General features: G+C 43.7%; 1 protein-coding gene across 4 annotated transcripts in view; it reads right to left on the bottom strand.

Moving 5' to 3' along the window:
* Positions 1–20,441, bottom strand: part of SEMA6B (semaphorin 6B) — a 1,880,978-nt gene that overhangs the window by 758,292 nt on the left and 1,102,245 nt on the right. For all 4 annotated transcript variants that reach the window (XM_073594847.1, XM_073594838.1, XM_073594868.1 and 1 more), the window contains one exon: positions 15,548–15,667. In XM_073594847.1, the coding sequence (XP_073450948.1) occupies positions 15,548–15,667 (120 nt within the window). The remainder of the gene's footprint in view (positions 1–15,547; positions 15,668–20,441) is intronic.

Raw genomic sequence — 20,441 nt, 5'->3', positions numbered from 1 at the left:
GGGGAGGCTAGGATTTGGGGGTCCCCTTGTTAAAGGGGGCTTCCAGATTCCGATAAGCCCCCCGCCCGCAGACCCCCACAACCACCGGGCAAGGGTTGTGGGGATGAGGCCCTTGTCCCCATCAAAATGGGGACAAGGTGATTTGGGGGGCTACCCAAAAGCATCCTCCCCATGTTGAGAGCATGTGGCCTGGTACGGTTCAGGAGGGGGGGCGCTCTCTCGTCCCCCCCCCTTTTCCTGCAGCCTGCCAGGTTGCATGCTCGGATAAAGGGCTGGTATGGATTTTGAGGGGGACCCCTACGCCATTTTTTTTTTAAATTGGCGCGGGGTTCCCCTTAATATCCATACCAGACCTGAAGGGCCTGGTATGGAATTTGGAGGAACCCCACACAATTTTTTTTTTTAATTTTGGTTCGGGGTTCCCCTTAATATTCATACCAGACCCAAAGGACCTGGTAATGGACTGGGGGGATCCCATGCCATTTTTTTCAATGACTTTTATCTGTATTGCCAAGACCCGACAATTCACTATAGCTGCTATTACTTTTAAATGACTTTATTTCTTTAGAAATGTAATTTTGTGCAGGGACTGTTCTAAACAGGGGAAAAATGCGTCACTTTACAGGCATACTATAGACACCCCCCAGGTATGAAATTTAAAGGAATATTTCACTTTTATTGTTTCACTTTAAGCATTATTAAATTAACTGCTCCCGAAAAAACGGCCGTTTTTAAAACTTTTTTTTGCATTGATACATGTCCCCTGGGGCAGGACCCAGGTCCCCAAACACTTTTTATGAAAATAACTTGCATAGTAACCCTTAAAATTAGCACTTTTGATTTTTCACGTTCGTGTCCCATAGACTTTAATGGTATTCGCGTGTTCAAACAAATGTTTTGCCTGTTCGTATGTTCCGCTGCGAACCAAACCAGGGGATGTTCGGCTCATCCCTAATGATAACTATGACACACCTTAGTGTTGTGGATTGCTGTATTCGTGGCTGTACTATGTCATCTATACACAAGATGGCAGTATGGAGGGAATTTCCGTTTTGGTTTGAGGTGTTTTGTATGCCATATTTACGTCGGCCACATGATGGTAGCAGTCTCATGTTTTGTTTCTTGTATTCCTATTTTGTTGTATTTAATCTGGTTTGCTGGCTCGTGGTGGGACAGGGTGGTGTTTGTGTGTCCTGTCGCCCCTCTTCCCCTCTTCCTTCTGCTGTCTAAAGTGGGGTGGATGGGATTGTGGTGGTGGATAGGCGTTGGATGGCCTCGGCCGTGCATGTTATCCTTACTGTGCATGCAATGATCCAGTGGTGCATGCGCGAACCAGCAGCGCATGCACCAGCTCAGCTGTGCCATCTCTATCGCATTATTATGCTGGAGGCAGGCATTATAGTGGCGGCGTTTTGGCGTGAATTCCACCCTATTTATACAGGATGTTGTCAGTATCTCTGCCTGTGGGTCAATATATGAAGGTACTTTGGTGAGCAGCAGCCTTTTTTAGCCTGGATTCTGTGGTATTTGGAACATACTGTAAGTCTAGTGGAGCTTGCTTCATAAGACATTTGAAGGTATGGTGGTTATTAAACTTTATTTTAGCTTCCCCACAATGGCATATGTGAGGTTTGTCCTCAAGGTCACTTATGCGGCTCCCAGCTGCCGTAGTTCTCTCTGATTTTTTTTGTAAGTCTTGCCGCAGACGGGAGACCTCCTCAGTTGGGCCACCCAGTCTATTCTTCAACGTGTTCACAGACGCAGTGCAATTAATTACTGCCCGCAATATTTGGCCAAATGTGGGCTGTTCGTCTCCCTCTGTTAGCTCCTCTGAATCTGCCTTGTGAGCACTATCTGGGATAGAGATGTCTTCAGCCTCAGGCTCTGGCTCCTGCACTGGGTCAGCAGCACTCGCCTTCTCACCCATGCAGCACTATCCCTGCACCTCTGACATATTTAGTATTACAGGATATCCTCTAGGTTGTCTCTCCCTGCAGGGTGTGATGATGACCTACCCGCTCTGGTGCCTGCATCCTTGCACTTCTCTGTGCCTCTTGATGTCCTCTGAGGCAAGGCTGCAGCTGCGCCATTTTGAATTTCCCCTGCCGTCGCTTCTTCCTTGTTTTTGCGGGTCATTTTGAACCGAACCCAGGAGTGTGTAGTACCACTGGATTTCAGAGGGTCTGCTGAATCAGGCTTGTGCCGCTAAACTGCTGGAGAAGCAAGAGCAGGTGCTGCTCATGTGCCCAGTCCAGCCACGCCCCAAGAATACATTTTTAACAAATGCTTTGTACTTTGTAACATGCTTGCCTTGGAAACTACAGCATGGCACTGCATGCTATTCTAAAGTCTATGATCTACCATAGTGGTTCCCAACCTTATTTCAAGTAACCCAAACATGTTTTAAGACTTTCCCATAGATAAAGTAGATGTCATGAATACCAAACCATTGTCATTGAAATAAAGCACCTATGCAAAGTGAAGGAAACACAAACGGTACCTTTGACCCCCAGCCCTATATAATTTTAAATATGATGTAGGTTAAAAAGCAAGGGTCCTAACACAGAATCTTTGAATATGCTACCAACAACTTTAGACCTAGGGTTAAACTCAAGATTCAATCCAAACACACATATATATATATATATATATATATATATATATATATATATATATATATATATATATATATATATAATGACAACTTCATTCTATCAATGATTGTTAGGGAAGTGGTGGGTGCCCACACCTGCCATGTCCTATGAAACCATTGATTTCACCCAGATTTATTTATTGGCCAGAAATCACTGGGCATTTAACAAAGGAGTGAAGATAATGCTGACATCACTGAGAAAATTTGGCCCCATTGTCAATGGCATCATCTTGGACACCCTTCCCCTTTGTTACATTTACCAGTGGGCTTGGGAGATCTTATTTAAATCAGGTAGGTGACATGATCTTAAAGTGGTTATAAAGGCATATTGTTTTTTACCTTAATGCTTTCCCTGCATTAAGGTAAAAAAAACGTTCCTATAACGCTTCTTCTTCCCCACCTATCCCTAAACACTTACCCTACACTACTTCTGATCCAGAGCTGTCCCCACTGGCAGCCCTGTACACTTCTCTTTCTGCTCACAGACTTTATGAGGGCAGTAGGAGTCGTAGGCTCCTGCCGCTGTCAGTCAAATCCTGTGAGGAGGGAGCAGGGCCAAGCTGAGCTGTGTGTGTCTATGGACAGACACATAGCTCGGTTCAGGAGTGCACCCGTACATGCTATGGAACCAGGCTTGCTATGGGGGAACTCAGAAGAAAGGAGGAGCAGAGAGCGCCAGCAGGGGACAACCAAAAAAGAGGTAAGGGACCGCTCTGTGTAATGCTATTGCACAGAGCAGGTAAGTATAAACCTCTATTTTATTTTAATAAAGAAAAAAAAAGTGAATTTAATATCACTTTAAAGGGTGTTTCCAGATTCTGAAAAGCCCCCCTACTCACAGACCCCCACGACCCTTGGATAGCTATCTGGTGGTGGGGGGGGTTGCACATTTTTGTTTTTTGCATGGGGTTCCACCTAAAATTCATACCAGGTCTGGTATATGTTTTCTGTTATCCCCCATCATCTAGGATAAGGGTCTTGTACAGATGAAGGGAAGCAAAGGAGAGCTCTCATTTACCAGCAACATAAGCTTTTTACAGTGCTGCGAAAAAGTATTTGCCCCCTCCTGATTTTTTTTTTATGTTTTGCATATTTGTCACACATTAAATAGTTACATAGTTGGTGAGGTTGAATAAAGACAATAATCCATCCAGTTCAACCTGTGTGGGTGCGTGTCAGGGGTGGGCTCAGCCCTTCCTTCTCAAATAGGGAGAAGGGGCTGTAGGCATAAAGCCTGGGGATTTTAAAGGTGTCGATAACAAAGATTATAACAATCAATTCAAATTGTGTTGGAAATAAAAAAAGGAATTTTTTATTACAATTTAGATTAAAAAAAGCCTATCAATAGGCCATACATTATACAACATTGTCCAAACAGTTTTTTCATAAAGTGCAAATAACAATTTATGATACAAATACCACATATAGTCTCGACATGTTTCGCTCAGTGGAGCTTCTTCGGGAGATCGTGTGGTATTATTTTTTAAAAAACTGAAATTAATATAAAGAGAAAAGACATCAGTACAAAATAACATATAAACGCATATTTGTAGTGGAAATAAATCTTGCAGATCAATATATCAATTTTTTTTTTTTTATACCAGTTAAATGTAAACCAATATAAATAATGACCTTTATAAATTTAAATGCCATACTGATATATTGATCTGCAAGATTTATTTCTACTACAAATATGCGTTTATATGTTATTTTGTACTGATGTCTTTTCTCTTTATATTAATTTCAGTTTTTTAAAAAATAATACCACACGATCTCCCGAAGAAGCTCCACTGAGCGAAACATGTCGAGACTATATGTGGTATTTGTATCATAAATTGTTATTTGCACTTTATGAAAAAACTGTTTGGACAATGTTGTATAATGTATGGCCTATTGATAGGCTCTTTTTAATCTAAATTGTAATAAAAAATTCCTTTTTTTATTTCCAACACAATTTGAATTGTTATAATCTTTGTTATCGACACCTTTAAAATCCCCAGGCTTTATGCCTACAGCCCCTTCTCCCTATTTCTACTATATATGGGATGTGGTGTCTTATTTGTTGGTCCTTCTTGTTTCCTTCTTTCATCATACCCTTCCTTCTCAAAGCTGGCCGCTCAGCTGTCGGCTATTTGCCAGCTCCTCTGTCTCCACAGTGACACACCTGTTGATGATATCCTGCTCGTCAGTCCTGCCTACTTAAGCCATCCAGTCCAGATGATCTCTGCCTTCGCCTTGGTCACATCTCTAGAGACGCTCTCCTTTGTTCCTGTTAAAGACTTGCTTGGCTGACATTCCTTCTGGCTCCAGATCCTGCTTGCTGTTCTACTACGCTCATCTCTAGCTCCCTGACGTTTGGGTTGTCTAACTATCCATTCTGGTTCCTGAACTCTGGCTATGTTTTGACTACGTTTACTCTGCTTACCTTTTTTTATTATTATTAACCACTTCAATACCCACGTATTGTCAAATGACGGCCACAGATGGGATCTCCCATCCTGGGTGGCCATCATATGACGTCCTGGGCTTCCCAGCCGTCTCGGGACCCGGTGCGTGTGCCTGGCGGCCGCGATGTCCGCCGGGCACCCGCGATTGCCCGTTAACCGAGCAGGACCGTGGATCTGTGTGTGTAAACACACAGATCCACGTCCTGACAGGTGAGAGGAGACCGATCTGTGTTCCCAGTACAGAGGAACACCGATCGGTCTCCTCCCCTTGTGAGTCCCCACCCCCTACAGTTAGAATCACTCCCCTTGGAAACACATTTAACCCCTCGTGTCCCCCTAGTGGTTAACCCCTTCCCTGCCTGTCACATTTATACAGTAATCCATGCAATTTTATAGCATTGATCGCTGTATAAATGTGAATGGTCCCAAAAATGTGTCAAAAGTGTCCGATGTGTCCACCATAATGTCGCAGTCATGAAAAAAATCACAGATAGCCGCCATTACTAGTAAAAAAAAAAAAAAAAAATAAAATCTTTTAAAAAATGCCATAAATCTATCCCATATTTTGTAGATTCTATAACGTTTGCGCAAACCAATCAGTATACGCTTATTGCGATTTTTTTACCAAACATATGTAGAAGAATATATATCGGCCTAAACTGAGGAAAAAATTTGTTTTTTTAAAAAAATTGGGATATTTATTATAGCAAAAAGTATAAAATATTGTGTTTTTTTCAAAATTGTCGCTCTTCTTTTGTTTATAGCGCAAAAAATAAAAACCGCAGAGGTGATCAAATACCACCAAAAGAAAGCTCTATCTGTGGGGAAAAAAGGACGCCAATTTTGTTTGGGTACAGCATCGCACGACCGCGCAATTGTCGTTTAAAGTGCGACAGCACTGAAAACTAAAAATTGGTCTGGGAAGGAAGGGGGTGAAAATGCCCTGTATTATACCGGTTAAACAAGTGTGATTTAACTGTACTTCTGTTTCAGTCTGATTCATGGTTTCTGTCTGTAGGCAAAGGCCATGAATTCAGAAGATGCAGTCAATCCACTTGTTGGCAATATTTTTTCCAGTTTGGAAGAGCAGGATCACTGCATGGATCAGTTTGCCATGGCGTTACAAACGCTCCTGAGTCGCACGGCTCACCTGGAATCTCCCACTGTGGCTGCTCTGGTACAACCTGTGTTGCAGGCCATCCCTGCTGCTGCTCCAGTCTCTGTGCAGGCACCCGTCTCGAGTATTATCTCTATAAGAGTTATGTCTGGTTCCGCTCTGCTTCCCCAGTGATTTGGGGGCGATCCAATCCAATGCAGAGGTTTTCTCAACCACTTTGAGATATACTTTGAGATGCTGCCCCAGGCATTTCCCACGGACAGAAGCAAAATAGATTTTGTGATATCTTTGCTTTCTGAGAGAGCCTTGACCTGAGCAAACCCTTTATGGTTTATTTACGAGCTTGTTGAGCGTACTATCTGGTAAGCATGTATTTTTAATGGTGGAGGATCACTGCGAGGGGTGTTTTTCCCACTTTCCACTTTTATACACTGATCCCTATGAAGAGCTATTCGGGGACTCTTCCCATCTCCTTAGAAGATTTTCTTTTCCGGTCCTGGGACTTTGTTGCTTATGTATTTATTTTTCACTATTTTGTGCTTTTGGCATTTTTTTGATTCATATGCACTTGTATTGATTGTTAATAATTGGTCTTGTTGTGTCATATAATTTTTGTATGATTCCATATATACTTTCACATTCAATTTGGTGTCCTTTCACATATACCCTATCACACATCATGACGATATGCATTCTTGTGGCTACTTTTCCAAGAAATTGTCACCTGCGGAGTGCATTTACGAGATTGGTGACAGAGAGCTGTTAGCAATCATTTTAGCCCTGAAAGAATGGTCCTTGAAGGCACCACTGTGCCGGTTCTCGTTCTTACTGACCATAAGAATCTCACGTTCTTGTCTGAGGCTAAATGCCTCTCTCCCAGAAGGGTGCAATGGGCTCTTTTCTTGTTTAGTTTCAATTACATTGTTTCATTCTTACCCGGTACTAAGAATGTAAGGGCTGACGCTTTGTCACCACAATTTTCCTCCACTTCCAAGATGGAGTCATTTCCGGTTCCTGTGATTCCTCCTGATCGTATTCTGGCTACGGTTCGCACCAGTCTCACTTCTCCTTTGGGTGACAAAATTCTTGCTGCTCAGGTCCATGCTCCCCCTGAGAAACCTTGTGACTGCTGCTTTGTCCCAGAGAGTTTCCATACTGCCGTGCTCCAGACTTACCATTCTCCCAAGGCTGCTGGCCACCCTGGGAAGAATCAACTCTTTTGGGCCTCTTCCCAACAATTCTGGTGGCCTAGTCTACGTGCTGATGTAACCGCCTTTGTAGCTGCCTGCTCCGTTTGTGCTCAGAGTAAGACTCCCCGACACCCATACCCAATGGAGAGAGGCCCTGGACCCACCTGTCTATGGGTTTCATTGTGGAGTTACCCAACTCCCAGGGCAATGCAGTTATCCTTATGGTGGCTGACCAGTTCTCGAAAATGTCCCATTGTATTCCACTTAAGAAGTTACCCACTTCTAAGGAACTGGCGATTTGGTGATTAAATACCAACAAAACAAAGCTCTGTCTATCTAAAAAAAAATATTAAAAATTTCATATGGGTACAGTGTAGCATGACCACGCAAATGTCATTCAAAGAGTGACCGCACTAAAAGCTGAAAATTGGCCTGGGCAGGAAGAGGGTTTAAAGGGGTTGTAAACCCTCACGGTTTTTCACCTTAATGCATTCTATGAACACTCGTGGATAAATTCTGGGATACAGTGTAACATATTTTTCCACAATTTTACACATAGTCTTAAAGGGACATTGCAACACTTTATTTTTGCTTACATGTGTTATTTACTGTACACATTGTATTATTGTATTTGAATAAGAGTGTTGTTGCAAATTATTAATTTCATACTAATTATACAGCGTGTAAAATAATTGTTTTGTGTAGGCATTTGTTTATTCATAAGGATTGTGTACACTCTCAGGGGTAGGCAACCATAAAGAGGTGGAGATCTACCTGAACAACATGGGAGAAGTCAAAGATCACCGGGCACAGTGTCGCCCAGTGTCTCCTCCTCACACCTGATTTAAACCTCTAGTTGCTGTACTACCGTGTTGCGATTGCGTGCATTGCATGGCAATCAAGGGTTTAAATCAGGTGGTGAGGAGACAACATAGCTCTTCTTCACCACCTGTCAAACACACTTGGATCACTTTTCAGAGGAGCTGCCGTGCCTGCTGCACTTGTGAATGAGCCTTAAGCCCCTGTTCACATTGGTACGATTTGACATGCTAAAAGGTAGAGATTGGGGGCAATAAAACCAAAAAAGCCAGCACTACAGAGGAGGCATCGGCTTATGCGACTCTTGCTCCCTACTACAGCTCCAACTTTACAAGTAGTCCCTCTACATTGCACTCTATTTGATGCTCTGGAATGGCGGGTCTGCAAGCCCAGACCGCCATCTATCAGTCACCTGTCCACGATCTACTGGCTGCTGACCCCAGATCTACACAAACGCACTGTCAGAAACCATGAATCAGACTGAGACAGAAGTACAGTTAAATCACACTTGTTTAACAATAATAAAAAAGGTAAACAGAGTAAACGTAGTCAAAGCATAGCCAGAGTTCAGGAACCGGAATGGATAGTCAGACAAGCCAAAACATCAGGGAGCCAGAGATGAGTGTAGTAAAACAGCAAGCAGGATCTGGAGCCAGAAGGAATGCCAGCCAAGCAAATCTTTAAGGAACACAGGAGAGCGTCTCTAGAGATGTGATCAAGGATAAGGCAGAGATCAGCTGGACTGGATGGCTTAAGTAGGCAGGACTGACGAGCAGGATATCATCAACAGGTGAGTCACTGTAGAGAGATAGGAGCTGGCAATTAGCTGACAGCTGAGCGGCCAGTTTAGAAAAGGAAGGGCAGAGCCCAGCCCTGACAGTACCCCCTCCTTAATGACCCCATCCCTCAGTGGACCACCAGGCTTGAGGGTAAAACATCTATGGAAATCATGGAGGAGGACAGGGGCATGTACGTCTGAGGATAAGACCCAAGAGCGTTCCTCTGGACCGTACCCTTTCCAATGTACCAGGAACTGTATGAGCCCACGGAACCTACGGGAGACAACAATGGACTGTACTTCATACTCCTCATGGTTCCCAACATGTACAGGGTGAGGACGAGGCACCGAGGTGGTAAAGCGGTTGCAGACCAAAGGTTTTAATAAGGAGACATGAAATACATTCAAAATATGCATAATAGAAGGAAGGTCTAATGCGTAAGCCACTGGGTTAATCCTGCAAAGAATAAGGAAAGGCCCAATAAACCGAGGTGCGAATTTCAGAGAGGGAACACAAAGTCGGAGGTTGCGAGATGACAGCCAGACCCTGTCCCCAACCTGGTTGGAAGGCGCAGGCAGGCGTCTGTGGTCAGCATGGAGTCTGTACAAAATTACAACAGTAGGGTGGTTTGTAGCCCAATGCTTGAATGTCTGCCACCCTTCTTCCTGAAGTCATAGTTGTAAGAAATATCACCTTCAAGGTTACCTTCCATAAGGTTGAGGATTGGCTTACCAGGAAAGTAGACTGAGATAATAAGTCTAGAACAACCTGCAAGTCCCGTGGAGGAACATATGACCGTTCCAGAGGATGAATTCTAGTGTAGGCCCACAGGAACTGATGAACTAGGTGACGTGAGGGCCACCCAACTTCACTTTGGAAAGAAAACATTTGCACTTGGTGTTGGTTAAAGTTGCCATCAAATCCAGATCCGGAAATCCCCATTGATTGCATATCCAATGAAAGACTGATTGATCCAGGGATAGCTCATTGCTGTCCAGTCTTGTTACTCAGGTTATCTGCTAGGAAATTCTGAGGGGCTGGAATATAAACTGCTGAGAGGTGTGACAGGTTCCAACTCATAAATGGGTGACACTTTTGCCAGAAGTGAACAGCTCCAAGTTTCGCCCTGGCAACACACATAGGCGACTGCTGATTTGTTGTGCATGTGAGGGATCACACTAGTTCCCTGAATGTGGCTCCGAAATGTCTTTAGGGCTCGAAAGGCTGCTTTTAGCTTGGTCACATTGAAAACCTTGCGCTGGCTGTGGTCCCATCGGCCCTGAGTAAACAAGCCATTGCATTAAGCACCCCATTTGTACCGTATACAGAGGCATCCGATGTGACCACTAACGGTGGATCCGGAATTAGATGATGGCAATTGAGGAGATTCGACTGTTCCCTCCACCATGTGAGGGACTGCTTTTTGCTAGGGTTAGTCTTATCCTTTGATAAATAGAACGTCCATTGCCTGAGGAAGACTATCTGGAAAGCTTTCATCCAACAGTGAGCCCACTGGACCATCAGGATCATGGTGCATGGTGTCACCAGAAGCCTGAGGCATCGAGATGCTGCGAGGTAGGATAACCGTGACACCCACTCCAACCTGGAAATGAGAGCTGATGCCTTCCCTGGAGGAAGTTCCATTGTATTCTTGTTGGTGTCCAGGATTGCTCCTAGGAACAGCAATCTCTGGTTGGGGTCCAAATTTTTGCAGTGTCTGGACTAAGATTTCTCGATGGTTCAATAAGATCTGAGAATTCCAAGCCACCAAAAGGATATAGTCTAAGTAATGAAAGACTTGTAGGCCTTGCTTGCGCAAGATGACAATCACTGGGAGCAGAACTTTTGAAAACATTCTTGGTGAAGTGGAAAGGCCAAACGGCAAACATACAAACTGGAAGTGCTGGCCCAATACTACAAAATAAAGTTACTTGTGGAGCTAAGGATGTACAGGAACATTTAGGTATATGTCCTTCAGGTCGGGGGATAGCATCCAGTCATCCAGAGTGATAGCCAGGCCCCCCCCCCCAATTAATATGTAAATAAACCAGTTAGATTTGGAGCTGAGCAGACAGAAAGGTAGTGTATACAGGAAGTTGGTGGGACGGTCTGCCAGAAGCTGGAGCATTTTGGAGACGTTTTGAGTTGGACTGAGCAAAGAACCATAAAGGTCATTACATCTTAAACTCTAAGTTGGGTAACTTGTTTAGTTTACTTATTCCTTATATTTGTAGGCATATTTTTGTAAGCTAAGCTTCTTTGGTTTTACCGCAAGAACCTTAATAGATAAACGCAAAGCAAAACAGCTGTTAAGTAGGAGATAACTTTGGTTTGGCTAACTGAGCCACTGTAGCACTGAAATCTCTAAACCTGCTTGAGTACTGCTTTCTCTCGGGGTAACGGCGCTGTCTTGATCTCAGGATCTTGCAGGAGCATCCCTCATTTGCCACCTGTAACCTTGGGAATTGCAGATTCTAACTTGTTACCGAACAGTGCCATCCCATCAAATGGAATACGACACCAGTTTGACTTTGAAGAGGCGTCCGCCATTCAGGGTTTAAGCCATAAGGCCCTCCTTGCCATTACTGAGAAAAGCACGACTCTCACAGAGCCATGAAGGGAATCAACGGCTGCTTCGCCCCCAAAATCACCAGCGTATTTAATGTCAGTCAGTGACTTCAGTATTGAGAGAACTTCAGCACCGGCCCGTAGATCTGTTTCTGCCTTCTTGGCCCATGTCCTAATGGCTCTAGCCATTGAGGTAAGTGCTAAGACTGGTTTACAGGCACTACTAGCAGATGTGTAGACTTTCCTCATATCAGCATTCATCCTCCTATCGAGGGCATCCTTGAAAGACATGGCATCATCCATTGGCAGGGTTACCTGTCTGGCCAGTCTAATGACTGCTGCATCCACTAGAGGAGGTGTTTCTAGCGAGCGCACTTTCTCTTTCTTAAATAGGTACATTTTGCTGAATCTATTAGAAAGTGATGCGTTTCTGTCCACCTTTTTCCATTCCTCATGGATGAGATCCCTCACCTCCTCTATTAGAGGGAAGGAGAGTATTGATTTCCTCAGTTGTAGATAATATTTCCTAGTTTTAGGTGGCTGCACCATCTCCTCCCGATTGAGTGCTTCTCTGACCACTCTCACCAGTGGTTGTACTAGGGCAAAGTCAAACCTGAGTAACAAATCATCTTCCACTGGAGATGCTTCTTCTGAAATGGATTCTGGTGATGGCTCCCTTGTGGACTCCCTGACGGTTTGTCTAATCAAAGAGGCTATGTCAGCCCTCTCTGCCTCCCTGTCTGTTGCTGCTTCCAGCAGACATGTCCAACACAGCATCTTCCCTGGAAGTGCAGTCTGACCGCATCCCAGACATAAGTAATCTCTGTGAGAGTCTTCCTGCCATGAGGACTCTGTGCTGGCCTTCCTGGCGGGCTTTAGAGTGAGCAGCTGACCTCTCAAGGCTTGAGCCTGGGCCAGGTCAGTGAGGGACCTCCTTGCTTCTGGAGGAGTGTTGCTGCTGATGAGGGCTGAAAAGATTGCAACCCATTAGACATGCGCTCTTTTTTTGAAAAAATAATATATACGTATATAAGGGAAGCTTACGGGCCGGTGCTGAAGTCCCCTCAATACTGAAGTCACTGACTGACATTAAACACACTGGTGATTTTGTGGGCGAAGCAGCCGTTGATTCCCTTCATGGCTCTGTGAGAGTCATGCTATTCTCAGTAATGCCAAGGAGAGCCTTATGGCTTAAACGCCTCTTCAAAGTCAAACTGGTGTCATATTCCATTTCATGGGATGGCACTGTTCGGTAACAAACTGTACCTACCTGACCCTCACATTAAGTTATGTGGCTGGTCTCTGTGAGAGCTCATCACTGATTCTAAGGGAAGCTATAAACAACAACCACTCAGCCACAGCAAAGAGCAAGGAAATGACTGCAAATTAAAGCAGACTGTTCCTACCTGTACCTTAGTAGAATCCTCTGTGGCGCGGACAGGCTTTCCACTACAGGAGGGAAGGATAATTAATGCTGTTGCAAGAAACAAATTGTTGGACACAAAGTGCATCAGGGACAGTAACTCACCTGGCACCCTGTGCCTCCACACTTCCTGTCTGCCCACTGTGTCCACCCGCCAGCTGCAGATAAAGGCTGGAGGAGCTGAAACCCCCCCAGCACTGACATGCCCTTGGTAATTGTCTGAGCCGCCGAGCTCCAGTCCGCCGATTCCAGCAAACCAGAAGTATCCCAGCCACCATCTTGTTCACCCCGCAGACAGGAAGTTCTCCGGGAGCCATCTTAGAGAGGGTCTGGCCGCCGGAAGTAGGCAATATGCCATCTTAAGAAAAGGGCAGCCGCCCAAACAAGCCACAACACAGACTGAAATACCAAAATTATGCATGTTTTAATCTGATAAATATACCAGCAGTGAGAAGGGCAACAAAGTGACACAAACCACAGGGTACCACGCGGGAGCCCCACGGGCATGCACTAACCTGAAGCTTGAAGCTGATGCCCCCCCTGAGACCAGTCGCCTGCACCCCCAATACCTGAAATATAGGGGGGAGGCCTTCCCCAAAAAGATGCTTTACAACCTGTACAGAAGGTAGCATTATCACAAGAGGGGCTGAACCTGTGCGGCTTGGCCAGATGAATCCGGAAAGGTGAGGCTAAAAATCCTAAAAAAAAATACAATAGCATAACTGGCTAAGCAGTGAGAAAAAAAAGGAGAAAGGATGCTACCTGTTGGGAGGTGACTCATTTATATAGTATAACCGGTCTGGAACTGGGCGGGGGCTACCTATGCATATATGCTGTCATGCTTGTGTCAGGAAAGGTATATGTTCTAAAATAGGGGAATGGCGCTGTTCACAAACTATAAAATCAAAAACCAACAAACCAAAATAACACCAAGAAAAATGAATGATGAATAATAATGTGTGTATGTGGACAAAAAAAAAATGTGAAGTGTGCACCGAAGTCCACAGCAAGTGCAATATTCTACATAAAACCCTACAAGCTATTCCACAACATACACAGCATAGGGTGTGGGTGTGCAGATCACCGGCATTAGTGAAAACATAAATAAAAATAAAAATAAAAAAGCGTGCATGTTGCAAATGTTAATAAAAAATACCATAAAAAATGTGTACATCAACATTTAAAAATACCACTCATGTGCTCAGTACCATGAAAAATGCATGCGAATGAACCAGATATAAATAAACATTAGTACCCCCTCTGACATGAATCGTGAGCACGAGGTGGGTATGTATTAGAAAAAAGATCAAAGAGAATTAATTGGTGATAATAAATAATGAGGTAAAAAAAACACCACATAAAAAATACAATGTAAGTGTATGTGCTGCAAACAATATCGCCCAATGAAAATTGTCCAATAAGTGGCGGAAGTTCCTCTCCACAGATGGTAAGTGTATTCAACAAATGTGTAATCCCCAACGAATATACAATGGTGATGTGTCCATGTCAAACAGGCCCAATCTTGTGCCCTCACTCACCAGAGAGCCCAACCCCTGCAGGGGTAAAGGGCATAGATAGATCCTGTGGCCGAAATCCTGGACGCCCGGAATCCCCCTCTCAGGTTCAGCGAGCTCCTTCCCTCTGAGTCCACAGTGTTCTTTAAGTAAGCATCCACCGGACAAAACCAATATGTATGGAGAAACAAGGAATCCTCATAGTGTAAGTCCGTAAAAACTCAAAAGTTTATTAGCCAAAAAGTATGTGAGTTAAAAATGGGAGCTGACAATACTCCTCTGACAAGCAAATCCAAATACGAATGGTATCCGGGGTAGCGAGGTGGCGGCGTGCGTTCCACCAACCTAACTACCGGAACCGGAAGTGCAGAGTAAAAGAACGTAGAAGCGACGTGTGCGCACCGTATGACCTAGCTTACGCGTTTCGTCATCAAGACATCATCTGAGGCGTGGAAAGGTATGTTTCAGCTCCCATTAGTTCTGATTATTAGCATTTAACCCTTGCAGTCTGTAATTTTCAGAATTTAGCTTTAAATTCCACTGCTCACCTCAAAATAATAAAAAAAAGTCTACATTCCCTTTTTCTTTTTTTACCTTTGCTTTTATTCTCTTTTCACTCCTTATTCTTCTTTTGTCTTGTCCTTTTGATAGATTTTTTTTTTTTTGCTAGAACAGATATGGCCTTGTACTACAGATTTTCTTTTGCTAAAGCAAAGTAGCCTTGGACTACATAATTCCATTTTAGTAGTACCTTCATGGACCCACGCCACTTACTAATGCTTCTGCCAAGCAGCAGCTACTTACTTTTTTATTTATTAAACACAATAAAAAGAAAACTATGATTTGTTGCTTATTGGAGTAATCCATCAAACTGAGTTCTAGGCAGATGAAAAGGTTTAGTGAATAGGTAAAGTTACCACTCTTTCAAAAATTTGTTGAGACAGCAGAAATTATCCTAAAAACAATAATGTTTGTCTGAAGGCAGGACAGAATTACTTTTATTTCTGAGAGAAAAAAAAAATATTTTTGAAGCCTACCTTTGAGCCATTTTGAGTCATGTTTAAAACTTCGTAGGGCTGGACGTTCACCAAGACTTCGATAAAGGACAGCATCTATTGCAAGGAAATCTGTTACTGTAGCTGTAAAGAGCATTTCATCTAGGTAAAGGAAGAAAATATTATATTGGAGATTGAGCATAACGTAAAGTTCTTAGATGTACCTTGCTAGTGCAGTGTGATAGCTTTTCTATTGAAGTAAAAACAAGCAAAGTGTGCTGATCCACAACAACATGAACAGTAGACAAAAAATCCTGTCATTAGAAATCAACTTTAATTTGTATGTTTTGGAATGTTGGGGTTGTTTAGCTTAAGGCTAGTTTCATATCAAGGCAGTTGTGGCTTATGTGGTCTTCCGGCGTGTTTTGCAGTGCATTTTGTGTTTTAGAACACAGAATTTTGATGTGTTTTTGAATGCAGTTTTCATGCTTTTTGCATTTCTGTTTTGCTTCTCTTTAACAACTGTGAATAGCCGGTTGTTATGGAGCAGGTGGCTGCCACGTCTTTAGCAACCGATGTGTCATCAGCTGTCAGTGGGGTTCCGGGGTTCCCCGCTGACAGCTAAATGTAAAAGAAGGAAATGCCGGCAATAAATTTATATATAGATATATATATATATGTATATATATATAAAATTTGTTAAAAACTTTGTGCCCCCCCCCGATGCATACCAGGCCCTTAGGGTCTGGTATGGATTTTGAGGGGAACCTCACTGCAAAATTTAAAATAAAAAAAATGGCGTGGGGGTCCCTCACAAAATCCATACAGGACCCTTATCTGAGCATGCAGCCCGGCAGATCAGGAAAAGGAGGAGATGAGCATCCCCCCTTCCAAGCAATATCAGGCCACATGCCCTCAACATGGGGGGGTGCTTTGGGGACAGGGGCCATTTCCCCACAACCCTGACCAGTGGTTGTGAGGGTTTGCGGCAGGGGGCTTATCAGAATCTGGAAGCTCCCTTTAACAAGGGGGCCCCCAGATCCCAGCCCCCTATGTGAATGAGTATTACATACATATTACCCCCTACTCACCAAAAAAAAATGACAGTAAGCAGTTTTTGACAATTCCTTTATTAAAAAAAATTATAAAATGTCCCCTGAAGTAAATCCATCACCACTGCTCCCACCGCCATCGCCAACCCAAACAGAGGGGCATGCCGGCCTGACTAAGTCATTTAAAAAAAAAAATTGGCGTAGGATTCTCCTCAAAATCCATACTAGATTCAAAGGGCCTGGTATGGGGGGGGCATGGCATTTTTGCAATTTTTTTTTTTACATTCAGCTGATGACTCATCGGTTGTTATGCCCCGTACACAGTCGGATTTTCAGACGGAAAATGTGTGATAGGACCTTTTTGTCGGAAATTCCGACCGTGTGTAGGCTCCATCACACATTCCATCACACATTTTCATTTTCCATTGGATTTTCCGACACACAAAGTTTGAGAGCAGGCTATGAAATTTTCCGACAACAAAATCTGTTGTCGGAATTTCCGATCGTGTGTACATAAATCCAAAGCACAAAGTGCCACGCATGCTCAGAATAAATAAAGAGATGAAAGCTATTGGCTACTGGCCCGTTTATAGTCCCGACGTACGTGTTTTACGCCACCGCGTTCAGAATGATCGGATTTTCCGACAACTTTGTGTGACCGTGTGTATGCAAGACAAGTTTGAGCCAACATCCGTCGGAAAAAATCCTAGGATTTTGTTGTCGGAATGTCCGATCAATGTCCGACCGTGTGTATGGGGCATAAAGCTATTCACAATTTGTTATTCAGAAACCCCCTCCCCCTGCAAAGTGAAAATAGAATTGCATCAAATACACAGGTCCAATGAAGTCTATTACACACAAAATGCAATCTGCTGTGGGAAAAAAGTCCCTGACCCTTTCCAAAAATGCAGCCACTGAAAAACACATAGATGTGAACATATACCATAGGAAACCATGTTAAATGTATTTTCCAGCATTTGTAAGGGCAGGGTCTGCAGTGGGCACACACTGCAGGGCTGCTGTTCTGACAAAATAGGCAACTCAGCAGAATATCGAACCATGTCACTTCCGGTTTAATAAAACCAACAATAATTGCAGTTTTTGGCGAATTCGTGTTTGGACACAACAGCAGCAACCGAATGCAGTCAGGTAAAGGAACATTTGGGTGTTTTCACAGCACAGCGGCTAATGGGGATGAAGTTGTCGCTGCCTTGGAGGTGGCCATTTTGTTGGTTAGTGTTGGAGCGGAGTAACAATCTCTGCTCATAATACCGTGCGCTGGACTGCATTCTGTTGTCGCTCTTGTGTCAAAACACGTATTCCTCAGTGAAGCTACTTCATAGAAATCTGCAATTAATCGCTTGCACAATCTCGCGAACCGTCATAGCTGTACGTCGCCTCCTTTAAGCGGGATAGCAGGCACACGCGCCGCCGGAGCAGTGCTGATGCCCACTGCACTGCGGGGGTGCCGATGCTCGTGGCCGATGAGCGATTGCGGGCACAAGAAGCAGAACAGGGACATGTGTTTGTAAACACACAAATCCCTGTTCTGTTCTGTGAGGATAGACAGATAGTGAGTTCCTAATAGCTATGAATCACGATCTGTCATTTCCTCTAGGTCAATCCCCTCCCCCCACAGTTAGAAACACACACAGGGAACACAACCCCTTGATTGCCCCCTAGTGGTAACCCCTTCCCTGCCAGTGACATTTTTACAGTAATCAGTGCATTTTTATAGCACTGATCGCTGTATAAATGCCAATGGTCCCAAAAATGTGTCTGATGTGTCTGATGTGTCCACCATAATGTCACCGCCATTACTAGTAAAAAATAAATAAACCCGGACCCACCTCTAAGTGCTTTAGGGGATGCGGCCAAGTGGGATCCACCTATCACATATGGTGGACATGCCCCAAGGTCAGGAGATTTTGGATCAGGGTTTACAATTTTATATATACCCTTACCCAGATTATCCTGACGAAATCAGCAAAACACGCACTCCTGGGTGGCAGGATAGCGGAAGCCTCCAGATTCCACAGACGACTTCTTACATTCATATTCATTTCAGCTAAAATAACTATAGCCAGAAATTGGAGGTCCACTGCCCTACCATTTGATCAGCTTAAACAAAAAATGTCGTGGCTTATGTTGAATGAAAGGTTAACAGCAATAGTACAAGATAAGATGAAGTTGTTTCACAAAGTATGGGATCCATGGATTAGATACCTGACAAATGACCCCAGGACGCTCACAAACTAGACCTATTCTCGAGAAATGGGTCTCTGGGCACAGAGCCGCAGTCCCCCCCCCCTCAACTTTTCCTTATCTGCCCTCTCCTCTGCACTTTTTCTCTACTTTGTTTTACCCCCCCTTTTATTAATTTTTAATTATTGGGTTTCAATTTTTGTTTTATTTGTTATGTTGTTTCTCTCATTCACCCTTGGCGGACCATTGTCTGCTTGGGCTATGGAGGGAGATACCTGTGCGTCTGGAGGAACCAGACTCCTCCGATAGTTAGATGGGGAGCTGGTTCTTCCCAGCGGGTGGTTAGGGCCTAGCAGAGGCGGCTCTCTAATTAGGCGAAATAGGCGGTGGCCTCAGGCCTCGCAGTCATAGGGGCCTCGCACAGCTGGCTAGTTTACCTAATTAGAGAGCCGCCCCTTCCAGCAGCAAAGATCTCCACCATCTCACAGTCCCGAGTCTCCTCGCTCTGCTATAGGGAGAGATAACAGGCTGCGAGTGAGACGCTCAGACGTGTGATCGGAGCTCCGGATCACAGACAGGGAGGGAGAGCCACTCAGTAGAGCTCTGACAGATCTCCCCCCTCCCCCTTCTGCCCGCACAGCCAGACAGAAGAGGAGAGAGAGCTTCTGCTCCTCCTCCTCCCGCCCTCTCCTCCTGTGTCTGCCCCGCCCACTCTCCTCGGCAGTGTTCTCTGTTCTGCCTCAGAGAAGGGGATGTGTGGGCGGGAAGATTCAAGCTGGAGCCCAGCAAAGAGAAAAGGACAAGGGGAGTCTGATCCATCCATCCAGTCCCTCCTGCCTCCCAGTGAGTACACTGATGTAGGGGATGCTCTTCCTTCCCTTCCGTCTCCACCCCCTTCTCTTTCTTTCTTTCCTTCTATCTATCTATCTATCTATCTATCTATCTATCTATCTATCTATCTATCTATCTATCTATCTTTCTTTCTTTCTTTCTTTCTTTCTTTCTTTCTTTCTTTCTTTCTTTCTTTCTTTCTTTCCTTCTATCTATCTATCTATCTATCTATCTATCTATCTATCTATCTATCTATCTATCTATCTTTCTTTCCATCTTTCTTTCCTTCCATCTTTCTTTCTTTCTTTCTTTCTTTCTTTCTTTCTTTCTTTCTTTCTTTCTTTCTTTCTTTCTTTCTTTCTTTCTTTCTTTCTTTCTTTCTTTCTTTCTTTCTCTTTCTTTCGTTCTTTCCTTCTATCTATCTATCTATTTTTTCTTTCCATCTTTCTTTCTTTCTTTCTTTCTTTCTTTCTTTCTTTCCTTTCTTTCTTTCTATCTCTTCTTTCTTTCCATCTTTCTTTCCTTCCATCTTTCTTTCTTTCTTTCTTTCTTTCTTTCTTTCTTTCTTTCTTTCTTTCTTTCTTTCTTTCTTTCTTTCTTTCTATCCATCCATCCATCTATCTATCTCTTTCTTTCTTTCCTTCCATCTTTCTTTCTATCTATCTATCCATCCATCCATCCATCCATCCATCTATCTCTTTCTTTCTTTCCTTCCATCTTTCTTTCTTTCTTTCTTTGTTTCTTTCTTTTTTTCTTTCTTTCTTTCTTTCTTTCCTTCCATCTTTCTTTCTTTCTTTCTTTCCTTCCATCTTTCTTTCCATCTTTCTTTCTTTCCATCTTTCTTTCTT

Source organism: Aquarana catesbeiana, linkage group LG01 (assembly GCF_042186555.1).
Source record: "Aquarana catesbeiana isolate 2022-GZ linkage group LG01, ASM4218655v1, whole genome shotgun sequence".
NCBI classification, from domain to species: domain Eukaryota; kingdom Metazoa; phylum Chordata; class Amphibia; order Anura; family Ranidae; genus Aquarana; species Aquarana catesbeiana.
The sequence above is the reverse complement of the archived record's forward strand: the minus strand, read 5'-3'. Positions and strand labels throughout refer to the sequence as shown.